Source organism: Anser anser (genome assembly GCF_964211835.1).
Source record: "Anser anser genome assembly, chromosome: 3".
NCBI classification, from domain to species: domain Eukaryota; kingdom Metazoa; phylum Chordata; class Aves; order Anseriformes; family Anatidae; genus Anser; species Anser anser.
In genome coordinates this window covers 31017949-31031993 of record NC_139722.1, presented here as the reverse complement: position 1 = coordinate 31031993, position 14045 = coordinate 31017949, and the positions used below count along the sequence as shown (strand labels likewise).

At 36.1% G+C, this 14045-nt stretch overlaps 1 protein-coding gene across 11 annotated transcripts in view; it reads right to left on the bottom strand.

Moving 5' to 3' along the window:
- Positions 1–247: 247 nt before the first annotated feature.
- ADGRB3 (adhesion G protein-coupled receptor B3) overlaps positions 248–14045 on the bottom strand; it is a 468984-nt gene continuing 455186 nt past the window's right edge. For 8 of the 11 annotated variants that reach the window (XM_083832452.1, XM_083832458.1, XM_083832459.1 and 5 more), the window contains 3 exons: positions 9878–9913; positions 2968–3072; positions 248–1067 (listed from right to left, as the gene is read on the bottom strand). In XM_083832452.1, coding sequence (XP_083688578.1) covers positions 879–1067; positions 2968–3072; positions 9878–9913 — 330 coding nt within the window. In that variant the 3' untranslated portion in view covers positions 248–878. Of the gene's footprint in view, positions 1068–2967; positions 3095–9877; positions 9914–14045 lie in introns of all 11 variants that reach the window. The other 3 variants (XR_014582934.1, XR_014582935.1, XM_083832457.1) reach the window with 2 other exon arrangements.

Below are 14045 nucleotides of genomic sequence, written 5' to 3'. Positions count from 1 at the left end.
TAGAACAATTGTAATAGTATTCTGACAAGTCCAATTTATATGGTACATTGTCACAAAAGTTATCCTAAGAAAATGCAGAATGGCTATACAAACCTACTAATACACTTGAGAAACTCCTTGCAGAAGCTAGAACAATATACTATGAAAACTCCAAATACATATTCGGTATGTGTGTTTTTAAAGAAAACTTTATAAATATGCAAATTTAAGGTCAACAAATACAGAATAAAATGCACTAAGAAACTGATATGTAGACAAAGGTTTATTTACACCATACAACATTTTAAATATTTTATACACAGCTGCAGCAGAGAAAGATACTCTGAGCTTTCCAGAGAAAACTGCAATAATAAAGATGTGAAATATATTATTCATATAAAAGTGAGATTATTACTTTATTGCATTTAAAGCAATGAAGAATGTAGCTCAACAGACATTCATTTAATGACAAAAACTTTGCTTTTATATTATAAAGTAAAAAGTGTAGTAATGGCCAAACAGACTGTTATAAACTTTAAAAACTGCATAAATATATACATTGTGCTTCATGGTGAAGTTTTTTGAAAACTAAACCAAATGAAGCTGTTACAACATGAATCGTTGCTTGAGGTTTATCTATAAAGATTACCTTACAAATCCATTCCACGGGTACTTACAACACACGATGGTAAGAATTGTACACCTGGTTCTCCACTAGCCATACTAGTGGGAATAAACTGTATGAAAAAAAAACCACTGACATTTGGCACAGGAAGAGCCTGACATAAAGTAGTCACAATGTTCAGACAGGAGTGTCAGGATTCCCAAAGTCTCTTTATTGTCAGTGCAATGAATTATTTTTTTTGTTTTTTCTCTTGTTCAGTTTGTTTTTCTTTTTGTTAAACTTCTGTTTGAAAGTCACCTTCTTGCACATCTAAAGGCAAGTTCAGACACTTCTCCCATTCTGCTGGTCTTAGTTCTAAAGCATCCTTTGCCTCTGTGTCTAATACGTTTATTGTTGTATAGTGTTGATATTCGCCAGTGGTTTTGAAACTGTCCCATGGAGCCTTGTTCTGGGCTGAGTTCTCCTGAAAAGCAGAGAAGAAAGAGCAATTAAAAATGAGGATGAAATAATGTGTTTTCTGTTTATAAGGCTGATCACTAATGTGCTCTCATGAGATGCAGGAGTCAGGGAGAGGAAATGGCTTTGCAGGGAGCCAGGCTGGCACACGCTCAGCGCCGTTGTTACTGTCTTTCGCTGCAAGCAGTCAACTCTTTGGCAGGCTCCTCACCTGAGCTGCCAGCTAAGCCCTGTCTTTCGCAAGAAACAATGTAAGTGAGGAATGGCCAAATGATCCAGTAACAACAGCCAGCATTGTAGCTGTGGTTGTGTCGAGAAGTGCAAAAAGAGAAGCGAAGTTAATTGAGGAGAGCTTGCAGTCTGAAATATGGAGTGTTTTGAAACAGAGATTGCCAACTCAATGCAGAATTGGGGCAGATGCATCATGACAGAACAGAAGAAACCTGCTCCTCAAGAATGCGATAGCCACCTTGTTTCACAGCTCAGGTATATTAGGATTACCAAGCTGAAAGCATCTTATTTTCTACTGTCCTTGAATTCTTTCGTAATGTGAAGTTTTACAGGGTAAAAGTCATTGCGGAGTGAGACCAAGTTCATTAGTGATTTCTGCTATGTTAGTTGCCTAAACCTAATATTTTCACACCATTTTAGATGCCTTTGGATATCCTGTTGGTTCTCCCACTGTCTTTCAAGAGAGGTGTGGTTCCTATGTCATCACTGCATATACTCTGCTCTAGATTAATATACCTGAGGCTGTCTAAAGCACCCTGAGATGCTGACATGTTGGTACCTGGATCACTCTCTGACTGCATTACAGATAGACCATTCCTCTAGGCAGCTTTTATTAACAGACACTTCAAGAATTTTGCACTGACATGAGCAGTCAACACAGCTCATCCACAGAAAACCCCTTTGAGATTTTGAATGAATGCAAGCTTTACATGGACAGCAAATTTCAAATAGGGGGTGAATGCAAACTTCATGTGCCAGCAAACATCAAATGGGGGAGTGGGTGAGAATTGGGTGCAAAATAACATATATCACAGCTAAAGATTCATGAAAGAATCTGGGCCAAATTTCTGTTGGATTAGAATGATGTAAACCCATTGACCTCACATCTGCTTAATACTTCATGTCTGAGAGCAACTCTTCATAAAATGCTGTATAATAATACGATTCTAGCTCAGTTTCATTTAATATGCAATTTTCACATTATAAAGTTATATAGAAAATTATTACTAATCATAATATTACTGCTAACAAATATGTCACACTAAATTAGCTGTTTTAATTAGGCAGAATCAACTATTTCCTTGCTCTCATTATCAGATGTAGTCAGGGTGTTATGTGTGTATATGAGTGTGTGTTTATAAATTTGAATTATGATGATAGCAGTGTCAATTCAAGATGATTTAATTTTTGCTTTTCCAATGCTAAATATTTATAAGCCTATTATGGAAAAGACAGAAGATTACAGAGACCCTGTGTGCCTTCTGGACCCTCTTATGTATAGGTAAATCTAGTTGGACTTATTTGCAGTAACTAATTTAATATCTGTTTGCCTAGCTAGAGGAAAAGCCCTGTTGGCTAAATTTTATTAGTGAGCTGCTTTCTCTGTATAGTCCTTTAGACTTAGTAGACACATGCATATTTTAAATGTGTTCCCTATAGTTCAATTACTTGTCATCTACAATGATATCAGTTAGTTATTGTCTAGTTGTACAATCTAATGAATCCCATCATAGGCTAGATTACTGGAAATGTCTTTTGTTCTCATTTCTGAGGCTATGTAAAAGCAGCACAAAATGAGGTCTTCTCAGGAAATAACATTGAATTCAAAGAACTCCCATTTCATTGTTATTGTTAGGGATCCAGCATATTTTAAATAGCCAAGAAGGAATACTTACCATGCTGCCTGATTTTGGTACATCCCGAAATCTGTCCAGTGTCTGGAATTTCTGATTTAACTCTTGAAACAATTCCATGTGCCTTTTTCTTGTATGCATGACCTTCTGCAAAAAAGGAATATAATTGCTTTTATTTATAATTGAATCTGGGCTTTTTTTAAGAGAACCATTATTTCCCCCAGCATAATAAAGTAAATTGAATTTGGCAGGGCCATCTTTTCCCTATAGAGTCGATCAATGGAAGTGAATTGCACTGTCTTCTCTCTGCTCTGTTTAATGCACTTCCTGTATACAAAGGACTTTTTAAACTCCACATTTATTGAGCTGCTGAAATCAAGGAACACACTTTTTGTGCTAGCCTGAAAGAATTTTGAAAGCAATGGCAGTTTCTCAGAAGGAACTTTATCTTTTGAACATTAGGAATATTTTCTAGAATTTCTGTTTTCAGCTTGGATACTAGCATTTTAATTTCTAGAGGAATGCAACAGCAGTTTGTATCAGCACTTTTTAAGAATAGTTTTTATGGGAACACCAAACTCAGGATTCCTGGACCAAAACGAAAAAGGCCAAAATGTTATGTCTTTTTAATGAGACATCTTGTCATTCAGATCATCACAAAATACAGTTGAAATGGAATACATATTAAGATAATATGCACAATTTCTCAACTTTAATGGCTTTGTTATTTTATGGACCGAGCAATTGAAAACTAACCCCCCCCCCCCCCCCCCCCCCAGCCAATGCACATGGCATTCTTCCACAAAATCTAATTATATGGCACTCCTGTGCAAGAGGTGGAGACCCCAAACAGACCTCACAGTTGGAGGAGCCCTCAGGCCATGTATCTGCATTGGCAGCTGCACAAAGAGTGAAACCTATTTTCAGGCCTAGACTGTCATGCATATCATCTGTGTTGTTTCCAGATAAGTTCACTGTCAGGTATGGATTCAGACCAGCCTCCAGAGCAAAGCCGAAGGCTGCTTACTGTTTGGCCAATCTTGTGGTTCAGTACTGTAGGTGGACAGGAGACAGGAAGGGCTGAGGATACTTCACCTCGGTCCAACAGCAGATGGCCTCAGCTTGGCTTTTCTTAAGCTTCTGTAGCTGTTTGAACTTGAGTTGCAGCCAGGACAGCAGCCAGTAATGTCGATAGAAACGGTGCAGGTCACCAGCCTCTACATATGTCCATTAATTGTCAAGCCTGATTTTCCCTGGCAGCGTACATGACAAGCCCCACAAACTTATGTATGCAGTGCCTGAGTGTGACCCTCCCCAGCAAGTAACACTTCCACCAAGTCTGAGTTAATACCTTTAAAAATGGAGCTGCAGTAGCTGACCCTCAAATAATATTTTACCAGTTCCAATTTTCACTTGTTTATCTTTCATTTGCATTCTGTATTTATAAATTTCATGAAATGTGGCTGCTCTCTTGGCCGTGCATTCCTACCGCTATGCTGTAATGACCATATTAACCTTAATACAGCCACACCATAGATTGAGAACTGGTTTCACTTCTGAGAACAGGAAATTGGCAACATTATTCACAAAAGAGACAAGAGATAGAGCAAGCAATTAAAGACCTATTAACTTAACATGAGTTGTGGGGTGAAAAGGGAAACAATTTTGCAGGATTCCATGAGGAAACCCTTGCAAAACATAATTTAACTAGAGATAGCTGATCTAAATTTATAAGGGAAGTTTCACTTAAGTGACTTCCTAGGGATTCTTTTAAGCTGTTACTGTTATGGCAGACAGGAATATTTAACAAATATCATATACATAGAATTTTAAAAAGAAAGGTTCTGCCTCAAAGATTATTATTGGATGAAGTACGGAGACATGCTGCTGGGAATAAAACAGATTTGATGCATTAAAATACTGGCTCTAAAAGCAGAAAATAGCATATGACTGTAAAACAAATGTCTCCAGCTGGAAACTTTTTAATAGAAGGCTAGGAATATAGAGAATGCTACTTTCTGATAGTTTTCTGAATCGTGTACCCAAGAATTTAGTTAAATAGCACATATGAATAATGCAAATGTCTTACTCAGTTCATTACATTATTCCTGAGGAGAAGCAGGTGGGAGGAGAAATTAAACGCTTGCAGTGGGAAGTCTGCCAGAGAAAAGGCTTTAAATTTTATTCTTAATACCAGAATAACTGGTATGCACATGTACATATGGATCTTTTAGTTGCTTTGTGTTTGCCTTTCTTCCATTCCATAATTTCTACCCACTGACAACCCTATCCTCCTCACCACTTAGAAAGAACGATCTGAACTGTCAGCGAGGTACAGAAACTTAAACTTCCAATATTAGCTCTCCATTTCTACCCTTTTAAAATTATTTTATTCCTTCTTAGAATTCATCATCTTATCTGTTCTCTAGAAAATGTGCTCTGTTGGATAACTCTCTTTTATGAGAAAATAACCCATAAAGTATTTGTGGGGGTTTAATCTGTTTTCTCTATTAAATTGCCAATGTAGAAAACACAGCTTTATGAGTCTTAGAATGCAACACAGAGCTGAAAATCTTGATCAATATATACTAGGATAATTGCAGTAGCATAAGGACCTGAACAGGATGAAAGCCGAGTCTCTGATGCTGCCTTTAGAACGTACACCTCCTTTAGGCACAGTTGTGGCTTTGCCCAGTCATACTGCATCCCATACCAGAAGCAACTGAGTTAGCCACCAGTCTAAAGACTCAGTCATCTCAGAATTATAGAATCATTTAGTTTGGAAAAGACCTTCAAGATGATCAAGTCCAACCATCCACTTAACACTACAAGTCCACCACTAAATCATGTACATAAGCACCACGTCCACAGATCTCTGAAATACCTACGGGGAAGGAGACTCTATCACCTCTCTGGGCAGCCTGTTCCAATACCTAACCACCTTTTCTGTGAATACATTCTTCCTGATATCTAATCTAAACCTGTGGCGCAACTTGAAGTCATTTCTTCATGTCCTATCACTTGCCACCTGAAAAAGAGACCAACACCCTCCTCAATGCAAGCTTCTTTCAGGTAGCTGTAGACAGCAATGAGATCTCCCCTGACCCTCCTGTTCTCCAGGCCAAACAGCCTCAGTTCCCTCAGCCGCTCCTCATATGTCCCTTCTCTAGCTTCATTGCTCTTTGCACACACCTGAGCAACTCAGTATTCATCCTGTGGTGAGGGGCCCAAAACTGAACACAATACTTGAGGTGTGGTCTTACCAGTGCCAAGTACAGAAGGATCATCACTTCTCTAGTCCTGCTGGCCACACAATTTCTGATACAAGCCAAGATGCCATTGGCCTTCTTGGCCACCAGGGCACATGGCTGGCTCATATTCAGCTGGCTGTCAACCAGGCGCTGTAACTCTTGTGTCCCCCTCACCCCTAAAGTAGGACAGGTTGAGCTGATACCCATTTCACATTTCTACTCCACTCACAAATAACATCAAGGTTGAATTTTGAAAAGGCCAAGCCTTACTCTCAGCACCTACTCTCAGAAGAGCACTGTGGGTGGCTATCATCAAAATGAGAAGGACTTCAGACACAATTCTATACACAGTTCAAAATTTTTTAAAATTTATTTATGATAAGATTTCAGCTGAACTCTAGCTCAAGGACAAATATTCTGACAAAGATTCATGTCCAATCTTATGAATAATAATAATAATAATAATAATAATAATAATAATAATAATGTTATTCAATATGCCTTGGAGATTTTCTGCATTGTTACAGGTAAAAATGCTCAATTTTTGCATGAAATAGCTAGGTGAAAAGAACAGATGGGGAAATGCCTTCCCAGCCGTACAATGGAAGCATGCTGTGTTTTCAAGATGTTATAGGTCTGATCTGTTGCCAGACTTAGGAATGGGAAAGGATTTTTCCCTGCAGGCATGATTTTTTTTTCCTTTGTCTTGTAGAGATGTCTTCAGATTAGTAAGAGAAAGATTCTAAATTTTGGGGTGAGTTTGTAATATTGCTATAATGAATGGCTATTGTGGATAAAATTCTGAAAGAATGCAGCTCCAGCAATTAAATATCAATTCAACATTATTGCTGGTAGGATTCTGCTGCTCTGTGGAAAGAAAAGACATTCTGGTATTCATACTTTTCTGTATCCTTGGTCTCCCTAATGGAACTCAGAAAGAGCCAGAGATGACCTGAATCCTGGAGAGCAGGGTAATGAAGCACTTTTCTGAATTATTTGGCATAAAAGTTGTTTATTGTAAGTAGATAAAATTAATACATTGTATGAAGGGGAGAGTGAAGTGGATGGGTGGGGAAACGCAGGAGTCAGATCTTCTCATAGAATTTAAAGGTAATTGTGATCTCGTATCCTAAAGTGCATGTCAATAATAGTGTTTAACTCTTCTGAATGTTTTTGTAAGTGACAGAGCACACCTATTAAAAAGACCTCCTGGGAATTTCCACAGCATCTGTATTTCTGCTCAACATAATTAGAATGACTTTTATTTGATCTGACAGCTAAGTATTAGTGCTGTGCCTTCATGACAAAAACTACCTGTCCAGCTTTGGGGAAATTCAGAACATAATGATTGTGCTTGGAGAACGCTTAGCTGGCATTACCACAGCTAGCAGCACAGCAAGGATCCAAAACTCCTGGACCAGGATTTTGGTCGTGTTTTGGATACTGAAGTATATGAAAAGGTGTCTAAACTAATCTTGGTAACAGCAAGAAAAGAGCTGAAAAGATGTTGCACGCTCATTTTAAATTCAAAGTACATATAGTCTGTTCTGCAAATTCTAGTATTGGACAGTATATTATTAAGCAGTAATACTCTCTGCCTATAGACTAAACTCACTGTATTACAGTCTGTCTTTCATCTACATGAAGGGATGATTTAAGGATGCAATGGAAAACTATTTATAAAGGAAAAACAAGTTACAGCTGGTCTAGTTCTTGGAAGCCTTCATTCTAACCAACAGATCTGTGATAACGGTTGGCCAGTTTGGATATCATCTTTTTCTCTCTTCCTTTCATTCCTTTGTCTGGAGACATGTTATCTATAAAACTACCCAGCACAATTATAGGACTTTTATTCTTTAATGTTTGCTATGAAGGTTCACAAAACTATACCTGTATTTATATGTACTGGAGATAACAGGGATGGAGACTATTTTATGGCATCGAATACAGACTTGGTCTGCCTGTGTTCACCCTACAAAGCAGCTGGCTTTGGGTTTCCTCTGTGACCCTCAGGAAAAAGAAGTGTTTTTCATGTTTTATTTTGGCTTGGTTTGGTTTGGTTTGGTTTTACTTCAAAATTTTTATATTAAGGTGAGCTGTAAGTATGTATATATATTGCTATCAAACTGCAACTCTACAGCAGTAAGACGAACATGTCCAAGACTATTCAATGGCACTATCTAGCACGGAATATTCTCTCTGGATGCTACTAAATTCTCTTAGTCTCCAAAATAAGAAGTCTACAACCACATTGCCTATTGTGAATGGTACCTCAGTCATTTTAGTTCCTAAGGGTACTTCAGGAACTGTTGGAAGAGAGAAGGTTGGTCCAGACTGAAATAGTGAAGATCATTCTAAAAATGTTCATATTGTTTGCATTTAATTTTAGACTCACTTGCTCATCAGAATTTCGTTGTTGATTCATGTTCTTATTTTCTACACACTTATCCTAAAATATTTAGGATAATATTTTCATTTTATTTTCTTTAAATTCACTGTGTGAATCTTTCTCTGGTGCTATATTTGAGAGGTTACATGAGTACCTAAGATAACTACAACCTCTGGGAGAAGATGACAAAGGATATTAAGACATGATATTAAACTATCAACAAAACACTAGCAGACATGGAATGTTAGCATTTTAGCAAGAGCAGGTCACCAAAGTAAACCTCTCATTCCAAGGCTTCTATGATCACTCTATGGCTGCATTTTGCTAGTTACGTGTCTTGCTTCTCTATGGACTAGAATTTGAAATCTGAAAGTGTATGTGTTTACAGCCCATATAATAAAGAATGCTTTTGTTTGAACATGGAAACAAGGAGGGTGAAGTGTTAAAGTTATTGTTGATATGTAAGGATTACTGGAAGCTAAAGTTTAGTCCCATGTCTGTAGGTTCCATGCAAATATTATGATTGTTCAACTTCTCTAGAGACATAGATAATGAATTATATCAAGCTATAACATGTACAGACAGCCTATGCAAAAATAAAAATTGATAAATTATTAAAATGCTCTTGAAAAATTACTGCTATATTGCTTCTGGTAGAGATTAGAAAAAAACATCAAATAAACAAAACTCTAAAAGATTTCGTCATAGTGACTGAGAATACAACTTTCATTAACTAATGCAAACAAACCTATTCATTTAGTGGGTTCTAGGTCTAAAATTGTGGTCATCCAACTTAAGGAACCTTACATAAACTTGATTTTTTATACAGCATGTGATCCATAAGCTTTGACAACTGCAGCACATCATCGTTCAAAATTTGACACGTTTATAATCACTATTTGGATGTGAAACTCATATGCCAGTAAATTAGTATTGCACAAAAAGATAGAAAAAAATGACTGAGAATTTCTCAAAGCAAGCTTCTGCGACAATGTGGCCTGTGCTACAGAAGTGTCACACTTTTATAGCAGATAAATAGCCAAAAAAAAAAAAAAGGATGAAAATGAAGAGGCAGAGAATTTAAAATCTGAAACCATGGTGATTAATATTACACTATGACAGTTTGATCTCAGAATATTTTACAAACAAGTTGCACCAAAGTAGTTTTCATGAATTTCTCTTGTTCTATACAGTACCGACTGAAAAATCCTATGAAATCTACTGAATCAGAAAGCTAAAATCTGCTAAAACACTTCATATTTGCTTTTAGGAAAATACTTGTAATAATCAGGAGTAATTCAGTGAAACTTACTTCAAAGTCAAGGTCCGAATAACGTGATTTTCTTCTCTATTAAGCAGTAAAAAAGAAAGAAAAAAGAGGTTGTATTAACAAGGGGACTGTTCATCAAATCACATTAATGAGTCTAAATAACATTCTTGTTTTTCCATCAGATATATGTTAGGCATTCTGTGAGAGGTTGTAGATTTTATTATGACAATTTAAGACTAATGAATGACTTTCTGTACAGTTTATTAGACCAGTACTGTATTCCTTTCACTGAAATAAACCAGATTGCATTTCACTGGGATGTTTCATATGCATATTATTTGTACATAAAATATATTTATTTCTATGCCTTCTGTGGTATTTGTAAATTACCATAATACTTATTCTTTTTATGTAGATATCTATATGTATCCGTGTTTTAGGCTTGTATAAGTATATAGAAATTGGTTCTTTCCTTCATCAGGTTTACATTGGTACAACTCCATTGATTTCAATGGGACAACTGATAGCAAAATCAAGCTCAAGCTATCTATACTTTCCATAGAGGCTTCAGCTTGTTTGTTTGCAATGAAAATCTGGATGAAGAAAGCAATGATTTTGTTTTACATTTATGATATATCTGATTCAAAGCATCTGTTAAAAAGAAAGAATTATTTACTATTGAAGTAAACAATTGTATACAATACTACAGAATATGATTCCTTAGACATATCACAAATAATTTGGCACATAATTTTTTTACAGATTCTGAAAGAAACCAATTATGAAGTCCAATTATATCAGATAAAAATAGTAATATTATAAAGAAAAGATTAAAAATATATATTTTTTCTTCTTCCAATAAGGTTGGAAAATGAATGGCTTGCAATAGACTAAAGAGATGTGGAAAACAGTGATAGGGGGAGCTGAAAAAAAGCGGAAAAGCATGTAAATGGAAAGAAAAGATACATTCTCCTTCAGGAAGGAGAGTTAAAGGAAGGGAAAAATACCTCAAGAAAAGAAAGGGCTTGCTGGTACAATTTAACCCTAATTTCTTTGTAGTGGAATAGGATGGCTTTAAGTCATGGTGATCAAACCTTTTCAAAATGCACGTAATTTCTGCAGTGAGATAGAAATCAAACCAACTGAGTAAATAATAATAATGTTACTGACTTCATTAAACTTGGCTTTTATCTTGCTTAACAAACACGCAGGGTTTAGTAAGTGTTTTTGTTCTCTTGCAATTGAAAGAAACAATTTTACAAGTCCTAAAGCTGCAGAAAGCAGAAAATATTTGATCTCTCATAATACCACTTTGTGATATCATCTAGGATTTGTTGTAAAATTTTGACCTGCTCCAGTCTATAATATGATATCTATAATATCATATAATATGAAAAAGACAAGGATAGCACTCCCTACAGAGTTTAGACACACTGATGTCTAAAGACCTGTGAGGCACAAAAAACAAAAACAAACAAACACTATAAAAAAGTAAAAAAAAGCAAATTTTGGAGAAGCAATCGTTAATTAGTAAGTATTGCTTTCACCTAACATAATTTAAATACAGTGTTTAAAAACAAACAATTCTGCAAACATAAATAGCATGAAAACTTGGAAACAGCAATGGTTTTGGAGGTAGGAAAAATATGAGGAGCTTATGCCCAAATTCTTGAAGGTAGCTGAGTACCTACATCTCACTCATATTAAGAGGACCAAGGTACAAGTATACCTCTGATATAAGCCTTCATCATTTCACAGTAAATCAACACCTGAAGAAATCTGTGTATCTCTAATGAGGAAGGATCTATTTTTAAGGTGTAATTAGAGTACATCTTCCACAGTAAAGGCTCAGTGATTTCAAAAGAATAAATGCATACAGAAGATGATAAGGTGAAGTTTACAGGTGCAGATTTGAATAATGTTTGAAAAAGCCATTATTTAAGCTAAAGTTCAGTGATAAACTTGGTACCATTGAACTGCCTGACTGAGAATCCTAAGTGAAAACATGGAAAATTTAGAAATGAATTATGTAGTTTGCTAGATACTATGATTTAGAAAATTGACACCTTTGTATTTTGCCTTAAGTCTGTTTGATGACTGCAAATATTTGTGGCCAGATTATTAGGTTTTGCAGCTGGACAACTTTATCACAGTTTACATGGTAAAATAACACATCTAACAGTCTGCAACATATTTAACTATGCTATTAATTGTGATTGTATATATATATATACACACATATATATATATTTCTTAAACAAAGTTTTATTAGTTTGGCTCTTTGGCTGAGAAAAATAGGGTTTCCCAAATGTACCTAAATGCTTTTAGAAATCTAGTCAACCATCTAGCTCATTCTGCAATTTATATTAATGGAAAGTAGAACCTGAATGAAATAGAATAAGGAAAAAAAATCTCTTGGGACAAATGAGCTGCTGAACTAGTCACACCAGTACATTAATTTTCAAAAAACTGTTTTACCCAACTGTAAAATTGAGAAAGATTTTAACCAACATAAAAGTTAGACTGGAAGTTGGTGTTTTTTATTTTTTTCAAGGATCAGCTGGAGATCCATTTGAGCATCAAAGTAAAATGAACAGAACTTACAAATGACCACAAAGGGTAATATCAGTGGTTCATCTCAGCTTTTGCATTTGACCAGGTTATGCAGTGATGCTTAAGGAATGTTATAGAAAATTGTGTGTAAAAAGTGATATTTCTATTGCAATACACTCCATAGTTCTTCAAATGTAAGATAGGCAGCTCCCTGGGAGGAACTCACTCTGTTGAGTGTTATAACACTTTTTTTTTTTTTACACTATTCCATTAGTCTAATCATGTTTTATACTCATTCATAATTTTAACATCCAAAATATGGTAAGGTAGTGAATTCCACAATTTAAATATGCATAGTGTGACAAAGATAATCATGTTGTTTATCTCTTTGCCATTTCATTTGATGCTCCTTTTTTAAATTATAGGAAATATGAATAATTGTTCCCTATTCACTACACAGTCATCTGTTTTCCAAACTGAAAAGCTTTAATGCTGGAGAACTGCAAAGGGTAACTAATAAAAGGACTGCCTAAAAAGCTGAAGCTACATGCAATTATTCAGCAGCAGGGAATTATGTGGGATAATTCTGAAAAAGCTGAGAGGTATGGGTAAGAAGTGAACTGGATATCCATGCACAGTTCCAAATGCTACAAAAAAACAGTCCAGTCTCCATTTAAGCAGGCGGGGATGTATACAGCCCTTCCTGAACAACTCCAGTGAGATATCTGCACTAATGCTCTGAATTGTTGGAAGCAAAATCATCACAGAATCACAGAATGGTTAAGGTTGGCAGGGACCTCTGGAGGTCATCTGGTCCAATCTCCCTGCTCAAGAAGGAACACCCGGAGCCCAGAACCATGTTCAAGAGGCTTTTGAAGATCTCTAAGGAGGGAGATTCCACAACTGGGCAACCTGTGCCAGTGCTCATCACCTGCACAGCACATAAGTGCTTCCTGATGTTCAAAGGGAACCCCCTGTATTCCAGTTTGTGCCCACCATGCATGCATGCTGGGAAAATTTCGGAGTAGAGCAACAAAAATTCCTTTTAACGGGTTAGTACACTGGATCAAGAGGAAAGGATAAAAGAGTCATACAGTTTGTTTAAACATTGGCTCTGGAAGAAGCAAACATAGAAGCTTGCTTGAAAAGCTTACAAGGAAACAAACACTGCTAGACAGAGCTGGTGTGACAAAAATATAAACATTTGTAAATTATTTTTTTTTTGAAATGCTGTCAGTAAAAAGGAAAGTTTATGTGACTGCAAAATGAGCTGCTGAAAGAAACAGTAGGACCCCTTCACTGCAGTCCTGAAAGTGAGGTTGGACTGTGCATTACTGAAATACACTATAGAAAATGTTCTTGCATTGATACAGGAGATGACCTGACAAGATCTTTTCCATTTCTAATTTCTACAGCTCTTTGATTTTGATTGATAAAATACATATTACAGGAAAAAAAAAAAAAAAAATCCCAAACCCTTCATGCCAGGACCAAAGCGAAACTCTTTGAAACGAGGTCTGCAGTAGTAATTTATTTAAAATCAATTTTACTTCGTGCTAATCACATATAGCTTTTCTGTGTAATTCCAGAGCAACTTTAAACTCTGCTCACTGGGGGACAAAAATAGAACACTGAAGAATAATTTCCATACAGCAGC